This window comes from Neophocaena asiaeorientalis, unplaced genomic scaffold (genome assembly GCF_003031525.2).
Source record: "Neophocaena asiaeorientalis asiaeorientalis breed wild unplaced genomic scaffold, Neophocaena_asiaeorientalis_V1.1 scaffold116, whole genome shotgun sequence".
Lineage (NCBI taxonomy): Eukaryota > Metazoa > Chordata > Mammalia > Artiodactyla > Phocoenidae > Neophocaena > Neophocaena asiaeorientalis.
Genome location: NW_020174561.1, coordinates 2,738,545 through 2,756,507, shown reverse-complemented (window position 1 = coordinate 2,756,507; position 17,963 = coordinate 2,738,545). Strand labels below are relative to the sequence as shown.

General features: G+C 39.4%; 1 protein-coding gene across 1 annotated transcript; it reads left to right on the top strand.

Annotated features, from left to right (window-relative positions):
* Window positions 1–4,940: 4,940 nt before the first annotated feature.
* On the top strand, window positions 4,941–12,704 carry HYAL4 (hyaluronidase 4). Its single transcript, XM_024757741.1, has 3 exons — window positions 4,941–5,894; window positions 10,274–10,363; window positions 12,303–12,704. The coding sequence occupies exons 1-3, from the start codon at window positions 4,941–4,943 to the stop codon at window positions 12,702–12,704; spliced, it is 1,446 nt and encodes a 481-aa protein (XP_024613509.1).
* The last annotated feature ends 5,259 nt before the right edge of the window (window positions 12,705–17,963 follow it).

Genomic DNA, 17,963 nt, shown 5'->3' with positions numbered 1-17,963 from the left:
TGTTCTTTGATTATGACATGAAATAGAGTTATAATAAAATTTAGTACCTAATGATGAATTGTGGAACTTAAAGAAATCTTATCATATAGTATATTATATTGTAATCCAATAGGCATCAAGTTTTTAAGAAAAATGTATGGGAAGAACTCTATCCATTAAACTATATTTTTTCTTCTGCTGGAACACTTAGTGCCAGCTTTTACAATATTGATATTTCATGAGAGAAGATCTTAAGAACCATCAGGATAAGACATTAACAGTCAGACTAAGGTAATAACATTCTTCAGATAAAAAAATGGAAGCCTATTATTGGCCTTTTCTCTAATAAGCTTTTATGAGAAAGCAGGTTAACAATTATTTCTACAGAGTTGAGTTGAATTTGGCAGCTCTGCTCTATTTTCCATTCTGATAAATATTTATGCATATAGGGCTTCTCTGGTGGCGCAGTGGTTGAGAGTCCGCCTGCCGATGCAGGGGACACGGGTTTGTGTCCCGATCCGGGAAGAACCCACATGCGGCGGAGTGGCTGGGCCCGTGAGCCATGGCCGCTGAGGCTGCGTTTCCGGAGCCTGTGCTCCACAGCAGGAGAGGCCACAGCAGTGAGAGGCCCACGTACCGCAAAAAAAAATAATAATTATTATGCATATATATTTATTATTGGCAACAAAATATCACCTCAGTCAGTACTTTCCTTAAAGGTTTGGAAATAAAACATTGTGTTTTTAAATTTCCAATAAAAATGGGGATAATGACCTTCAGGATACTTTTTTAAACCCTTGTGGATTTAGGGGAAGACACTTGGAGTCCTAAAGGTTTTGAAAACAAATCCCAATATCATGATAAAAAGAAACAGAAGAGTTGTAGACTTGGAAAATTGATTCCTTCCACTAATACATTAATATTAAGAGATGAACGTATATGTTTTTGGGGAATACTCCCAAAAGTATTCCCTCTAATCTTAAAGATTAGTAAGAATCACCATGCTGTATGGAAAAAAAAAACTACATTGTGTATAACAGAAGTTTAGAGTTGTAATCAAAATTAAAACAAAACTAGTAGGATTAATTTATAGGTTTATAATCTTATTATTTTTCTGTGTTGGTGATTATTAAAAATATTGTGAAGTTCTTCTAAATAACTGGATCATGCCACTGTCATCTCTGTCCTGGATTATGACAAGAGCCTCCTTACAAGCTTCCTGCTGCTTTTTTCTTGTGCCCTTTCACTTTCATGCTTGCCTCAACACAGCAGCCTATGGAATCCAGTTAAGCCCAAATCAGACAGTGTCATTCTTCTCTCCAAGCTCTCTCAACTCCTTCCCATCTCACTTAGAGTGAAAGCCATAGCCCCAACAAGGCCCTACAAGACCCTCTCTCTTACCTCTCTGTCCGTTTTACTTAGTAATTGGCTTCTTTGAAGTTCCTTAAACATGGCAGGCATGTGCCTGCCACAGGGCCTTTGCACCTGCTTTCCCCCCATGCTTCCCCAGACATCCTCCAGCCTTACTCTTTATCTTCTTTTCAGATCACTTCTTTTCAGATAATGAAGCCTTCCCATCTAAAATGAATCCTTGCTTAATTCTTTTCTTTGTTGTTACCGCCATCCAATGTATTATATATTTTACTCACCTTGTTTATTGTCTGTCTCCCCTTAAAGGATTTAAGCTCTGTGAGGGCAGGTGTTTACATCTGTTTTGCTCCTAGTACTTGGAATGGGAGCCTGATGTGTAGAAGGTGTTCAATACCTTTGCTCTCACCCAGGTGCCAATTCCCCAAAGACCACCAGGAACACACCTGCAGTTCCATAAGTTGGGTAATGACATGTTGCAAAAAAGGAAGACACACACCACAGGGAGCTGTGAGGTGTTCCCGTAAGATGGTGTCAGAAAGAACCTGTTACAGAATTTAGGTTTAGTTGGGTGATGTGGCAGAGGGTCTGAGAAAACAGAGGTTTTCTCCAGGTTGGATGTGGTCAGAAAGCAGGGGCATTTCTACGTGGGTAAAGAACAGAAGTCATTCATTTAGCAAGAGAGGGATGCTTGGTGTTCTGTGGGTAGCACAGTGATCTTCATTTTATTTCTGCTCAGACAAAATGAAAAAGTGGTCTTGTTTTATCTCATGTTATTATAGTCTGAGAATAAACCTGAGGTTGGCATTTTGTGAGACTGTTTATGTCTAATAGGAGAATAACATGGCCTGGCTGTGAGTGCTGTCAGCTTCTGAAATCGGGGGTGGGGGGGGGAATTTGTTTTAATGTATCACAAGCAAGTAAACTTTGGGGAGGAAGGAGTGAGAGGGGAAATAGGAATAAGCAGGAGATAGAGACTTCTCTGCAGACTCTTGTATCTGTACATGAAGGGCCTCCTCCCCCAAGGGGACCCCTTGCCTTCCTCACCATCCTTCACCACCAGGAGGGGTAGCTGTACTGCGGTGAGGTCTGAGGCCTGCTTAATGGAAGGCAGTACCCAACTTCCTGTTGTTGGTGTCACGCTCTCTTCTCAGTGGGTGAAGAAGTCCAGAGCTGTGAAGCCAAGGTCAAAGCAGTGGTGGCCAAGCCTTGGTTCTGAGGAGAAATCTACCTCCCTTTACCCTCTGGCTTTCACGGATGTGTCACTTTGCTGGGAATCATTTATCCGGGGCCCTTCAAAACGTCTTCCTGGAAGTTTCCCAGTTGGAGGAAGGGAACTAGTCTTTCATATATGTTCTCAGAACAAACCTAAGAAGAGAAAACTGGGTGATAAAGTTTTAGGGGAAAAATCCAGATTGAACTCCTCGCCATACCCACCCCCAATATCCTGCCAATTCTTCCTAAAAATCCCACTAATTCGAGATTTGTTTAAAAAAGCAAAACTTCCTGGAAAGATTACGAGAGTGGGGAAGGGAAAAAGACAAGAAAAGTGTTACTGGTGACTCATGGTTAAGTGTGGATAATTCAGAGATTGTTATGCTGTGACAACTAGTCAAGATACAGGTAAAGCTTGGCAGTGGGGATTTTGATGGCCTGGGTAGGATGAAGGAAAGGGTTTTAGAGGGATTCTGAAGCCATTGGCAGGCCTGCGGAGGTTCCCTGGTGAAGGAAAGAGGGTGGGAGAAGCACACAGCTAATGATAGCGCAGCGGGGGCAGGGGACTGAAAAGATTGTCTGGGAGGTGCAGAGCGAGGGACTCTCCTCCCAGCAAGCCATGCTTAACTAGGAGAGTGAGAGAGGGGGCACCAGTGCCATGACAAACCTGCGTGGGAAGCAGAAACGCAAGGCATACAGCAAATAGAAGACACAGGCACTGGATTTCCCTTGTTTATTTTGCCTGCATTGGTTGTGTACCTGCACATTTTATCAGGAGCTCTGCCTGCCACCTGCCATGGAAAGTGCACCTACCATTTACTGGAGAAAGGAGAATAACAGTGTTCCAGGATAGGAGAACAGAACCACTTGGTAACTTTGTAGTAAATGAATGAGGACTTTCTATGGCCGTGATGAGGAGACTGACCAAAAGGGAAACAATAATCAGTGGAAAACTATGTTTTGCATGAAACCCAAAGCAGGAAGTGTTCTGGGAGAAGAGATTTTTTTTTGTATACATACGTAGCCTTCTCTAACATAAACTGAATTTTAAATTCAAAGAAAAAATGTTTTTCTATGAATGAACGCCTTATGCACATCCATTTTTCTTACCCTGAGGCAGAATACGATAAAAACATTCAAAGATAAGAGGCAGTTTTGAGGACCGCAATTCTTATTGTACTCATAAAATTATACTCCCTTGAAAATACTGTTCTCTTCAAACCATAATTTATACGTTCAGTAGATTTCATGTTACTAAGTAATCTTACTCATCTTTGCATTGTGGAAGGATACAGATATTTATTCTGTGAATGGATGAGGAAAATATCTACCTCCATAGCCTTAAAAACTGGCATTTTTGTGTATATCCCAAACTAATATTTTATGTATAACTTAGAACTTCTTAATGTCATTGAATAAAGTTTTACAGATTACTTATAATTTTTGTTTACCTCTGTGTCCTAGGCCAGAGAAATGCTATAAGGTTTGCCTGGTGACACCTGGTGGTTAAAAATGATAATTACATACAATATGCTGCCCACAGTGATCACCTTTGCTGGAGGAAGTACTCACAAGCCACAGATTGCATGGAAAGCATCTCTGTCAGTTAGAGTTCCTGGTTGTAAGCAACCAAAACAAAACCTCTCTGATCTGCGCAGAAGAGTGCTGTCCCGTGAGGGCAATGCTGCCACTTAACATCAACACCATAGGTATCAGATTGTGGGTGCCCTGACAGGCACTGCCACTCCCAGCATTTCTGGAATTTCTGTTATCACTGGCACCACCACCTTTTCGCCACTTTGATTTCCAAGATCTCAATTCAAAGTCTAGAGTGGGCTGCATCTAATTGTCCTGTCCATGGTCACATACCAGTACCCTAGCGGCAAGGAAGCCTGGGAAAGCAACCAGACATTTGGCTTATTGAATGAAATAATAAAAAGGTATTACAAAATTAAATGAGATAAATATTTATTCAGGAAGTAAGCACTGAGCCTGGGATTTGATGAGTTTTCCAAAATGGTAGTGAATACTCTTTTACATCTTTATTTGATCATGAGCTTTTTTGAGGGCAAGGACCCACATCTTATTCATTTTGTATTCTGGACACAGCATCTGATGCTCCATGATGTTTGTTGAGTTGCATTGCTTCCCCCTGAATAGAAGTTAGGTCGCTGCACTCACTTCTATCTCAATTTATTTATAGGGATCTTTAAGACCTTTAACTAAAATGTACTTAAAGATGTAAATAGATAAGAACTATAATAATATCCAGCCAACATTTGAGTCTTTTTCCTCAAAATTATCATTAACAGAAAATTGAATCTCTCCTCAGGTCTTCCAGAGTGCATTAAAGCAGAAGAGAAGATTTTTATCTTATCATGAAACCATTATCTGAAGGACAACTAAGGTTTTGTGTTGTTCAACCAATACATCTCACATCATGGCTGCCCATACTTTTCATTCTGAAGTCTATCTCTTCCCTAAAACCTGCCCAACTTCCAATTTATCAAAGGAAACCTTTTATAGCTGCCTGGAATGCTCCAACAGATCAGTGCTTGATAAAATATAATTTAAGACTAAATTTGAAAATGTTTCAGGTGATTGGAAGTCCACTGGCCAGGGCCAGGGGGCAAAATGTCACTATATTTTATGTCAACAGACTGGGATACTATCCATGGTATACATCCCAGGGAGTTCCTATTAATGGGGGTCTCCCCCAGAACATAAGTTTGCAGGTACATCTGGAAAAAGCTGACCAAGATATTAATTATTACATCCCTTCTGAAGATTTCAGTGGACTTGCCGTTATAGACTGGGAATATTGGCGACCCCAGTGGGCCAGGAACTGGAACACAAAAGATGTCTACAGACAGAAATCAAGAAAGCTTATTTCTGAGTTGCAAGAGAATGTATCAGCTGCTGATATTGAATATTTAGCCAAAGCAACCTTTGAAGAAAGTGCAAAAGCTTTCATGAAGGAAACCATCGAACTGGGAATTAAGAGCAGACCCAAGGGCCTTTGGGGTTACTATTTATATCCTGATTGCCACAATTATAATGTTTTTGCCCCAAACTATACTGGGTCATGCCCAGAAGAAGAAGTTTTGAGGAACAATGAGCTCTCTTGGCTCTGGAACAGCAGTGCTGCTTTATATCCTTCTATCAGTATCAGGAAATCTCTTGGAGACAGCAAAAACATTTTGCGTTTCTCGCAATTTCGGGTGCATGAATCCTTGAGGATCTCCACCATGACATCCCATGATTATGCTCTGCCTGTGTTCGTCTATACAAGGTTAGGCTACAGAGACCAACCTTTATTTTTTCTTTCTAAGGTAAGAAAGATACCCCTTGACAAAGATAAGGAGATTTCCTCTTATCTCTAAAAGAGACATTTCTTTACTAATTATGTTCTTTAAAGGATTCCAGAATAGTGGTCCATTAGATAGGAGCATAATTCTTCCTTTGAGTAGTCAATCACTCAGATTCTTCATTTGTACAGACTGAATTTTGATTATCTCATTTATTATTTGTCTTTCAAGGAGCAAAGTAAGGAGGGAAGGGGTTAAAGTGCAATGTCAGCAACTACTTCCCGCTCCCCAACCTTGATTGTGTTCCCTTACAACTGGCCTCTTGCGAAGGTTACTGAAACAATTGGGGGTGAACAGGTTGGGAAAACAGAGAGGAGGTTTTAAAATGGAGTAGTTTGCTCATACGTGTGGAAGTAGAATTGTAGACAGTTCTGCTGCTGGCCTCATTGTTAAAAATCTTAAGAGGAGGGCTTCCCTGGTGGCGCAGTGGTTGGTTGAGAGTCCACCTGCCGATGCAGGGGACGCGGGTTCGTGCCCCAGTCCGGGAAGATCCCACATGCCGCAGAGAGGCTGGGCCCGTGAGCCAGGGCCGCTGAGCCTGCGCGTCCGGAGCCTGTGCTCCGCGACGGGAGAGGCCACAGCAGTGAGAGGCCCGCGTACCGCAAAAAAAAAAAAAAAAAAAAAAAAAAAATCTTAAGAGGAACATAGTGTTTTCTTTTTAAGGCACAATAACAGGTTTTATAAAAGATATAAGGGAGGCACAACAACATGAATATACTCAGAAATACCTAAGATAGTAAATTTTATGTGTTTTTTTCGCACAATTAAAAATAATTTTTTAAGGAATAAGGGAGTTACAAATCTGCTAAAAGTAGGTGACCCCTATAGATTTATTTAACCATCTGGTTTATTCTTGACTCTATGACCACAATTAGTGGAAAGTGGGTAAGAGCGGTGTGAGTTTCTAAATTCAATAGTAAATTCATCACCAGTAGATGGTTTCTTAACCCTAGGTTAAAACTTACATATAGAAGTTTTATTCTATTTATTTTACTTAAGTCATATATGCAGCCAAAGACCTCACACAAACTGTGAGTGTAGCTTTTAAGATAGATGAACTTTCAGCCCAATTTTCTCTCCCTTACTTTCCCTTTACTACTCTAGTCACTGAAATGGAAACTTGTAGAGATAAAAATTTCAAAGAAGATGCTACTCTAACCTTTGGACTTGGATAATGATGTGTGATTACGAGAAGACTTGAGCCTTGTTCAAACCTTCACATTTGTGATGCAGAGGTATTTTAAGATATTGCCGCATACTAGGGGTTGATCACCTTTCTGTTTTCTCCACTATAACAAGTTTCAATTTGCCAGCATGTATCAAAATATAAAGATGTTCTGAGTATGAAGTATCCAAAGGAGACTCAGGAAACACCCAGTGAGGACTCTACCATGAGCAGTAGGTATCTGTGGAGCAGACAGAGAGTAGAGCTTACTCCTCAGAGGGAGAAATGACACAAATACATCAGGATTTGGTAAATGCTGTGCCTCTGACGCCACTGATGAGATGAGTAAAGATAAAAATTCTCTCTTGTGAACTGATATTAATACTACCCAGAAAAATCAGCAACAACTGATTGAGAATGGTAGGAAACTAACACTATTTGGAAGGTGTAAAAAGGTTATCTACATCTTTATAAAATAGTCTTGACTGTAGAATTAAAAGTTAAATACCACCTTCCTCTATGAAACTTCTTTTGCTTTTCTGTGTTTGGCTCAAACAAGTTCCTTTCTTTAGTGATAACAAATTTACTTTTGGAAGAAACAATAAACTTTAAAGGACAAAGTGTTCATTTCAATAGATTAGTTTAAACTACTGGTACATTCTGCAAGCCAACGGTAAGCTCCTTCTTGAACAGATACAGCCTCAGAAACATTTCTGTTCCCTCTAAGGGAAGAAGGAACAACAGTTAGGGTCTCACCTAGAAACAATTTTCTTTGTTAGTCTCGTGGTATCATTCTGTAAACTTTCTGAATGGCAAGGCATTTCCACATGTTTTACGCCATCAAACCACCATTTTATTCCATCCTCAATAAAAACCTGCCCACAAACTTTTTAAAACGTGATATTCACTTATAGCAAATTGTAAATACTAGTAATGGTTTCCATTTCTGCCTTCCCAAAGATATCTGCATTTTAAAATGTTTGTGTGTACACACACACATATAATTAGGATTAGAAAAACAACTTACCAATTAGTACCAAATCTCTTAACCTCTCCAGACCTCAGTGCCTCGCTGTCTTAATCTACAAAATGGCACAATATTACCTGCCTTATCTACTTAGGAGAAATATTATGAAAATCAAATAAGAAGATAAAAATGAACACTTGAAGAACTACAGAAATATATGTGGTATAGATAACACTTTTTAACAAGGATCAGAGTCTTAAACTTGAAAGGGGAATATGTAAGAATGAAATTTCAGTCAGTGACCATAGCTTGGGGGAATCATATGTGGGCTATAAAGCCTCATTTCACACAGTAGATTGCCTATACCACATATACAAATGCAATTTAGATATTGTTGATACTATGCTTTTAAAAAATAATGAAAGGGCTTTTCTTGACTATAGGTTTAAAGATGTTTTCCCCTGTAATTAATTCATATTCCCTCTGATAACACACAAAGGGAGCACATTAGTGATGCTCCAGCCCCCCACAGTGGGCTCCTTACTTACACGCACTGTGGTAAAGCTTCAGGGACTGAAACCCAAGGTAAAGAATGAGTCCTCTGGGTGTCCCTACTCTTAACTTCCAAAACCTTGATTTGAGCCAAGAATCATGGGTAGGGCAAGGCTCCCTTACACCAGGCTGGGACCTGGAAGATGTGTTGCTGTTACATCAGGTGCTCTTCCTTTATTTCTCCTTTCAGGTGGCTTATGCGCTCAGGTGGTCCCAATTTACTCCTAGAGACATCTTACCTGTGACTTCCCTCACTGAGTAGTACCCTGATTTTTTGGCCCCCCAGGCATAGCTGTTCTGTGTTTCATCCAGCACCCTGCTCTCAGCTAGGTGACAGTGGGCTAATTTGTTAGAAGAATTTGCCTAAATATCTGCTAGTGACTCCTTACCTCTAGTCAACACATGCTAGAAGACTTGCCATTTTGAATCAGTCCCAATAAACTCTCTTTGATAATGACGCTAAAGGACACGTTGGAAAGAAACTAACATTCCCTCCTGATATCAACCTCAGAAGCTGTGGCTTTCACCACAAACATCTGTAGTTTCCGTACTTACTGAATATGGATCAATAACCTGTAAGATCCCACCTGCCGTGGAGCAATTAAGCCCGTGCGCCACAACTACTGAGCCCATGTGCCACAACTACTGAAGCCCATGCGCCTAGATCCCGTGCTCTGCAACAAGAGAAGCCACCGCAATAAGAAGCCTGCGCACCTCAACGAAGAGTAGCCCTGGCTCACCGCAACTAGAGAAAGCCCACGCACAGCAACGAAGACCCAACACAGCCATAAGTAAATAAATAAATTTATTTAAAAAAAAATAAGAAACTTATTTAGAAAATCAACTGCAGAAACTTTATTTAGGAAACCAACTGCACACATTCAACTTTTAATTTCCCTCTGAAATGACCTAGATTCATGTTAATCTTTAAACACTAAAACAATAATCCTTTAGGATTACAAAACCAAAATTCTCCCTGCTGAAATTTAGTTTTCATCTATCTTAACCATATTGAGAAAAATCCCGGCAGCCTTACCGTGACTGGAGGAATCATAAGTAAAGCCAATTAAATCAGGTACTTTAAACTTAAATACAAATAATTTCAGGGACCAGATATAAGGGCTGGATCAAACCGGATCCTGCGGGGCCCTTAACACTGTGCTCCTTTGCTTATCCTGGGAATCCAAATGACACAAAAGCCTTCCAAGTCACTGCAGAGGCAAAGTTCTCAGGAGAGTGTTGCATACTGGGAAGGGAACTTGGTTAAGATGAATGCAAGGCAGTCGTCACATTTAGAGAAGGAAAACTTTTGGATTCTGTTTCCAGGTCGTATACTCATAGCTGGTTTGTATGTATATACTCCTAGCTAACTTCAATTAAACAACTTTTAGTGGCTCTTTACAGGCTAATTGTTTAAAAGTAATGTCCTGTTTGGCAAAATATAAGTTTAAAAAATATGTATTTAATATGTTTTTATAGAGAGTTTTTACATAGATTATAGAGTGAAATTTCCGAGCCTCGGTTCATTTAACATTTGCTTTACTCTAAGAAACTGGAGAATAGTTTCATGTATTGTATTGAATTTAGCTTCCAATCCTAATCCCTGGCAGGTTGTTTACATTCAAATGAATACACTGTAATGAACTCTCTTCATTCTAGCAAGATCTAATCAGTACTATTGGAGAAAGTGCTGCCTTGGGAGCTGCAGGCATTGTTATCTGGGGAGACATGAATTTGACTTCATCTGAGGTAAGACAGTACCTTGGCGGTATAGTTAATATTACAATATTTACATTATTTGCTCTGCTTTCCTATAGAACTTACTCTAAATCAGAGCTCTCAGGTCTCCCATAGTAAACCTGCTTTAGAATTAAAGTCCAAATCAGCACCTGATACATAGAAGGAGCTCCATAAAGATTAGCTTTTGTTCAGATAGTAATCATAATACTGATGATTGTTGAATATTTACTCTATGCTAGGATTGTGCTAAGTGCCTTTTGGTTTCAGATTTGCTCACTTCCCGATCATAATAACCCTTATGAGGTAGGGACTAGCATCCTCATTTACAGATGAGGAAACAAGAAAGGAAATCTAACTAGGGTAACAGTTAGTTAGGCTAGCTGGTGTTGGAGCTGGCACTAACCACAGATGGTATGACTTTGGAGCCCTTGCATTTAGCCATTACATAAAATGTATGATATCATATTTTGAGAAGTGGAATCAAATGGTAATTTTTAATATCTACATCAAACTTATTTTTCTTCTATGGATAGATTAGCTGAAAATTAATAGCATTTAAAATAAGAGTTATGTCTCTTTGAATTTCTTCCCGCTCAAATACTATCTACTCCAAGAAGTCTTCCTAGTTTTCTCCAGTCCATGTTAACCACAATCTCTTCTGTATTTCCAGATGTTGTTTGTTTATATCCCTATAGTGTAATGCATTTTGCCTTGAATTATAATACTTGTATCCTCAGTGCTTTTATTTATTTATTGCTGTGTTGGGTCTTTGTTGCTGCATATGGGTTTTCTCTAGTTGCAGCGAGCAGGGGCTACTCTTCGTTGTGGTGCACGGGCTTCTCATTGTGGTGGCTTCTCGTTGCAGAGCATGGGCTCTAGGCATGCAGGCTTCAGCAGTTGTGGCGCGTGGGCTCAGTAGTTTTGACTCGCAGGCTCTAGAGCTCAGGCTCAGTAGTTGTGGCGCATGAACTTAGTTGCTCCGCGGCCTGTGGGATCGTCCCAGACCAGGGCTTGAACCCGTGCCCCCTGCACTGGCAGGCGGATTCTTAACCACTCTGCAACCAGGGAAGCCCTCAATGCTTTTTGTTAAATTGAATTTTTTGCAAGTTCATGGTGATTTGATATTATTCTTAGAATTTCACAGGCTCAATTTGTTGCTACCAAGACGTTGTTCATGAAACTCTTTGTGACAATATAAAGTTAAGAGTCTCCTCTGTCCACATATGAGAATTAGGTAGAAACTGAGGATCAGTACCTGACTCTCCCGGTGCGACATTTCCCCTCCAGCCCATGTGGCTCCTGAGAAGAGCATCCTCGGGGAGCTGCGTGCACAACCAGGTGGCCTCTGCTTAGAACACACAGTAGGAACCACACACAAACGACCTGGTCAGCCTTCCAGGCTTTCCTGTCTTTGAATTGTTTAGAGGGGGCTAGATCCCAGGGTAGTCGGTATTTGAGCATAATTAACAGGAAAATCCAGAAGGCTCAGGTTGACAGTCAACAACAATTTGGTAGAACGTGATGATTCAGGTTCTAACACAAGCCTGAAAGACACACACACCTGAAACGTGGCCAGAGGACAGCAACTCTGGCACGATTTCTCAATTTGGGTTTGTTCCTCTTTTTCTCACACCCATTAACTTGGGATCTAGAAGGAGGAAATAAAGGATGTAAACTAAAAGAAAGCAAGGTCACATATGCTGAGGCTGGGGCCCATTTGCAAGTCCAGATAGCCTACGGTAACATATTCTCCATCTCCTGTCGCAAACACCTCTCATTTTTCTGGTCTGGGTCCCCTGTATTACAGCACTTGAACCTAAGAGTTCATGGGCTGGAACCAAGCCACTAAGTTTCAATCAAGTCCAAAGAGCTGCCTTGTGGATCTAGATGCTCTAACCCTACCAGTACCAGAAAAAGCACTAAATCCCATTTGTTTCTACCTTTCTAGGGCAACTGTACAAAGGTGAAGCAGTTTGTGAGTTCTGATTTGGGGAGCTACATAGTCAACGTGACCAGAGCCGCTGAGGTGTGCAGCTTTCACCTCTGCAGGAATAATGGGAGATGCGTAAGGAAGGTGTGGAAAACGCCCGATTACCTTCACTTGAACCCTGCAAGTTACCACATAGAGGCCTCCGAGGATGGAGAATTTACTGTGAAAGGCAAAGCATCTGATACAGACCTGGCGGTGCTGGCGAAGAGATTCTCCTGTCATTGTTATCAGGGATACGAAGGGGCTGATTGCAGAGAAATGAGGATGGCTGACGGCTGCTCTGCGGTTTCCTCTTTTTCTGGCTCCCTAATCACATTGTGTCTGCTGGTTTCCACAGGTTATCAGAGCATTCAGTTGTGAGATAACTGAGTTTAAAGGGAATGAAGTTTGGCCTCTAGAGTCGTCACTTAGGGAAGAGATGAAACTTACAACAATCTTTTTCTCATATGAAATCCATTGAGAGGTATTGTAAGTAGACACGTGTGTCACTTAACATAAACAGGAAACGTATTACTTCATTTGGCTCCGATTTGGCTAAGAAACAAGATCCAGGAATGAAATCAATGCATTCTTCTTCCTTACTGGAATGTTTAAGTTGTATTTAACCTAAAATGAATATATTTTAGTCTTCATATGAACATAGATACATAAAAGTATACATATAAATATTGAATTATTGATTTCAAAGACTGGTTTTCCAGCTAGCAACTTATTTAAGGACAGATTCCTATGCAGTTATCTGATTTAACAAATGGGGTCACCTCAGGGCATGACCTGGTCACCTGGTCCACCAAAGGGGACCAAATGCAGAATTCCTGTTCCAGCCTTAGGTTCAAACTTCTTCTTCAGGCTTCTTCTCCCTGCCTGGGCTCAATGAGTGCAGAACCAGTCACTGATGTGACTTAACAGAAGGGCACAGGAACTGAGGCAAGGGGAGCTGTAGTCACTGCAAAGACATCTATTCCAATATGGCACCTCTCTCACCCACCGTGAGTCCCTCCCTCACAGAGGCTGGTGATCTAAATACAGCAAAAGGCTTCAGGATAATACTCATGCTTGCCGAGGCTGACATTGCTCTAGATCTAGAAACTGGAGCCATGTTAATAAAAATGCAGTTGGTGTCTTTAGCAAGCAAAAATCATTACTAAAAATTTTTTAAATAAATGATATTTAAGGGACCTGGAAGTGCTATTGGGAAGTGCTATCACTATTTTGGTCCCCACATATAAGTTTTGAGTAGTGGTTTTAGAGTCAGTTTGAATCTGATTTGAATCATTGTTTCACTCTCCATCTGGTTGTGTGCCTCTGGGCAAGTTATTCATATTCCCCATTTTCTCAAGTGAAATTTGTTAATATAATTCCTACCTCAGTGAATTATTCTGAGGAATAAATGGGATAACATATCCTATGCATACTTCAGCTATTTATACATGTTGCTAATCTTCAATTATCTTCTCTTGATCACCAAAGTAACAGAGACACTTAGGATAAAACAGTCTTGGGCAATTTCCTCTTTCTGATATTATGTTCTATGTACAATCACTTATGCATGTGTTCTCTTGAGAGCCACTGTTTCAACTGACAGGATTTCCTTCTCCTGGAAATGATGTACTTAGAAGGTAAACTCGAGACAGGTATGACGCTATTACAGAACGCATGAGAGTTGATTCAACCTCCTCCTCTGCCTCTTTTGTCTTTCTGTGAAACATTTGCAATACAGGTGTGTCCTTTTCAACTCTGGGTCCCTGCTTGTCAGACGTTACTGACATTGTGAAGGTCTAATTTCTAAATGTAAAATACACAAAAAACAAAAAAATTTATAATACCATAAAATACAGGTAGCATTATGTAGGTTAACTTTTAAAATTTTTTCATTATTTTATTTTTATATCAAAGATGATATAAATACACTATAGAAAATTTGTAAATAGAAAAAAATAACGGAAATCACCAATAATCTCTATAATATATACTGGTAACTCTTGGTGTATTTCTTTCTGGCCTTTCTTCTAAAGACTTTTTAAAAACATGGTTGTAAATAATAATATACACATATTTTTGCATCTTGTGTTTTTCACTTAACCATACATCCTAGTTTTCGTGTTATTTCATAGTCTTCATAAATATAATTTAAATAATTTTAATACCACATAATAGTCTATCAACTGGATGTAGCAAAACTTAATTAGCAATTTTCCTTAAGTTTTGATTTTTGAGTATCCAGCTTCTACTATTTATAGTTTTTTTTTTTTTTTTTTTTTTTGCAGTAGGCGGGCCTCTCAACTGTTGTGGCCTCTCCCGTTGCGGAGCACAGGCTCCGGACGCGCCGGCTCAGCGGCCATGGCTCACGGGCCCAGCCGCTCCACGGCATGTGGGATCTTCCTGGACCGGGCAACGAACCTGTGTCCCCTGCGTCGGCAGGCGGACTCTCAACCACTGCGCCACTAGGGAAGCTCTTCTACTATTTAATCACCTCATCAGAGAAGACTTTCTGTATCATCTTCCTAATTCGTTCAGTCACCTATTAATCAATTTGTACATTAATCAATTTATTAAGCATTACTTCTTATCAGGCACTAAATATATCCTAGAACAAAACAAAGAGCCTTACCTTCTTAGAACTCATATTCTTGCTGGGGGAGACAGACATTCAACATACAAATAAGCAATTTATATCAGATGTTAGATGTATACAAAAAAATTAAGAGAGCAGAGTGCGGGAGGGTGGGATTTTCCATGTGTTGGGTCACTTTGAGAAGATGCTGTTTGAATGATAGAGAGTTAGCTATGGGGATATTTGGGGGAAGGGTATTTCAGGCAAATGAATCAGCAAGTGCACATTTGGTAGTGGGCCTGGTATATTCAAGGAAGAGCATAGAGGGCACAAGGGCTGGACACATCCCTTCACCATCAACTTCCTTGTTTATCCTCCGGTCTGTAGCATTTATCACCAACTGACATAGTATAGGTTAAATATTTGCTTATTTTCTGTCTTCTCTTACTAGAATGTAAACTAGGAAAATGAGGACTTCATTTTGTTCACTGCCAGAACACTACTTGGTACAGTGCCTGGCACATAGTAGGTGCCCAACAAATATTTTGAATGAATGAATGAGTGATTCAGAAACCTATAAGAAGCTATAAGTTTGTTACAGGTTTTTTTTTTTTTAACTTTGCACATTAATGAGACAGTGATTGCAAAGTCATTGTCCAGTGTTATTGTTTTATTCTTATCCTAGTTCATTAGCCTCTGAAATCACATAGTTTAACTCCTCTGTGAAGAGCTGAGGCCTGAGGAGAACAAATCACTTGGCAAAGTCAAAGAGCCAGTTTGTAAAAGAGGCCAGTCTGGAATCTGAGTTGCCGAGTTTTCTCTTCACCATAAGTCTTGTCGCAATGGAATCCAAATATATTCATTCAGCTTTTGACCATGAATTTAATGCATTTTTTATTAATTTGGGCTATGACTACTGATTATGTTCAACCAGTCCCCAGATCTTCCAGATACAGATTCTCTGTTTCACTTGGCTCACTGCTCCAAGGTGGATGGGAAATTCACCTCTAAAGCTGCTTAATGACTACAGCTTCTTGGGATTGTCCTAACTTCCCTTTGTGGAAATAGCAAGGTATTCAGGGTCTCTAATCTTCCGTGTTCTCTTTTTCAAAAGGGAGATCCTAATGGTGTCTTTTTTCCTTTTATACAGATTTAATCATATCAAGTCGATAAAATACTTAGCACAAAACCTAGCACATAAAAGTCCCCAACCAAATGTTAGCGATTATCATCAAGCACTTTCAATAGTACAATGGGATAGCATTCAGCTTAAAAAGGAATGAGGATGTTCTCTATATGCTGATGTCAAAAGAAGTTTAAAATACAAGTGTCTTGTTTAGGCTTTATTTTGACTTCTCTCTAATCATATTGAGGGAGACTCATAATCTTATACATTAGAAATGTATTTCCAATTACATTTTAGAAAGACTTCCTGGAGATAGCTAAACTAATCTAAAATTTATTAAGCATCTACTGGTATGGAACTCTAAAGTATACAAATGTAAAAGCCATATGTGACTAGCCAGCTAAGTTCAAAGAAATGATAATCTCATCAAAGAAAGGGAACCTGAAGAAACCATTACTAAGCCATGTACATCAAGTATAAAGTGATATATAGTGCTATCAAATTTTAAGTTATTTGCTTATTATAAACCTTGAGCAGCAGCTCTGTTATAATTTAAAATTATAGAATAAAATTTAATAATGGAAAAATATTGTGTCAAAGTGAATGTTAGTATTATGATTTTTGTTTCTATCAAAGGACTAAATATATAAACTTACTGTTTCCTTTGCCTTTATTACTAATCTTAAGAACTTGGAAAATGTTTAATGTTAGTGAACATTCATTTATGAGCTCGACATTTTGTTCCTCTCTGCGAGCCCAGGAACCATCAATTTTTCACTTCAAGTACCGCTTTTATTGTGCAAACTTAGAACAGGGTACTCTATTCTCTGTGTCTGGAAAGTAGAAGTCTTAGGTCATTATTTAGGCCACTTACTGCATTTTGTTCTATTCAGTTACTGAAAGAAGTAATTTTCTGCAATCAAATTTATTGCTACCCCCAAATCACTTACAATTCTTTTGTCAAGGCAAAATATATAGTAAATGTTGTACTTCTAATTTACTAAAGATTGTACTGTGTTGGTAAACTTAAATGTAATAAGGTGCTACCGTTTTCCACCTAGGAGCATTTACTGATTTTAATTTGTGTGTATTCTAGCAATCCATATTTCCCTCTGGATTTAAGAAATCTGCCCTTATTCTCTTTTTTAAAAATATTAGTTTATTTTTCCCTCTGGAGGCAGATAGTTCAAGACTCTGCTCTACAGAAAGACAGGGGAAAGAATTGTCAGACCCACTACTTGATCATCTCAAGATGGTGAATGACTGTAGCTATCACATCTAAATTCCACGCAGTAAAATGGAGAATAGTACAAAGAGGAAATAAAACAAATGAATAAAATAAATCTCTTTTTAGAAAATTTCCCAGAATCTATCACATGATGCAACAGCTTACATCTTTTGGCAGAATTTGGTCACTTGACCCAGCTGGCTGCAAGGAGGATGGTAAATGTGTTCTTTTTCTGGCAACCATTTAGCTAGATTAAAATCTATTACTACTAAAAAAAGGGAACAGGAGAGTGGGGAATAATAAGCAGTCTCTGCCATTACTATGTCCTGCACAATGGACACTTTTTTCATTTCATTTTTTTCTCCCTCTACTCACTACTCACTACAACTTTCTAAACAGTAGGGACACTCTTGTTCACCATTGTATTCCTAGGTCAAGCTCAGACCAGGCACACAGGAGGCACTTGAAAAATGTTTCTTAAACAAAGAATAGTTAAAACAAAGAATAGTAATTCAGTTATTCCTAGCCAGAGATGCATATTAAAATCATTTGGGGAGCCATCCCAAAACAAATACTCCTGGGTGCACCACCTACTGTGGAGTCAGAAGTCTTAATTAACTTGTATATTTTGAAAAAGCTCCCTAATCAACTATGATGGGTATTCCTAGTGAAAAAAGTTAAAATATATATACAACAAGAAAAGAAAAATTT

Coding starts and splice junctions, on each gene's coding strand:
- HYAL4 (XM_024757741.1), top strand. CDS start 4,941: ATGAAACCATTATCTGAAGGACAACTAAGGTTTTGTGTTGTTCAACCA. Junction 5,895..10,273: donor CTTTATTTTTTCTTTCTAAG/GTAAGAAAGATA, acceptor TCTTCATTCTAG/CAAGATCTAATCAGTACTAT. Junction 10,364..12,302: donor TGAATTTGACTTCATCTGAG/GTAAGACAGTAC, acceptor CTACCTTTCTAG/GGCAACTGTACAAAGGTGAA.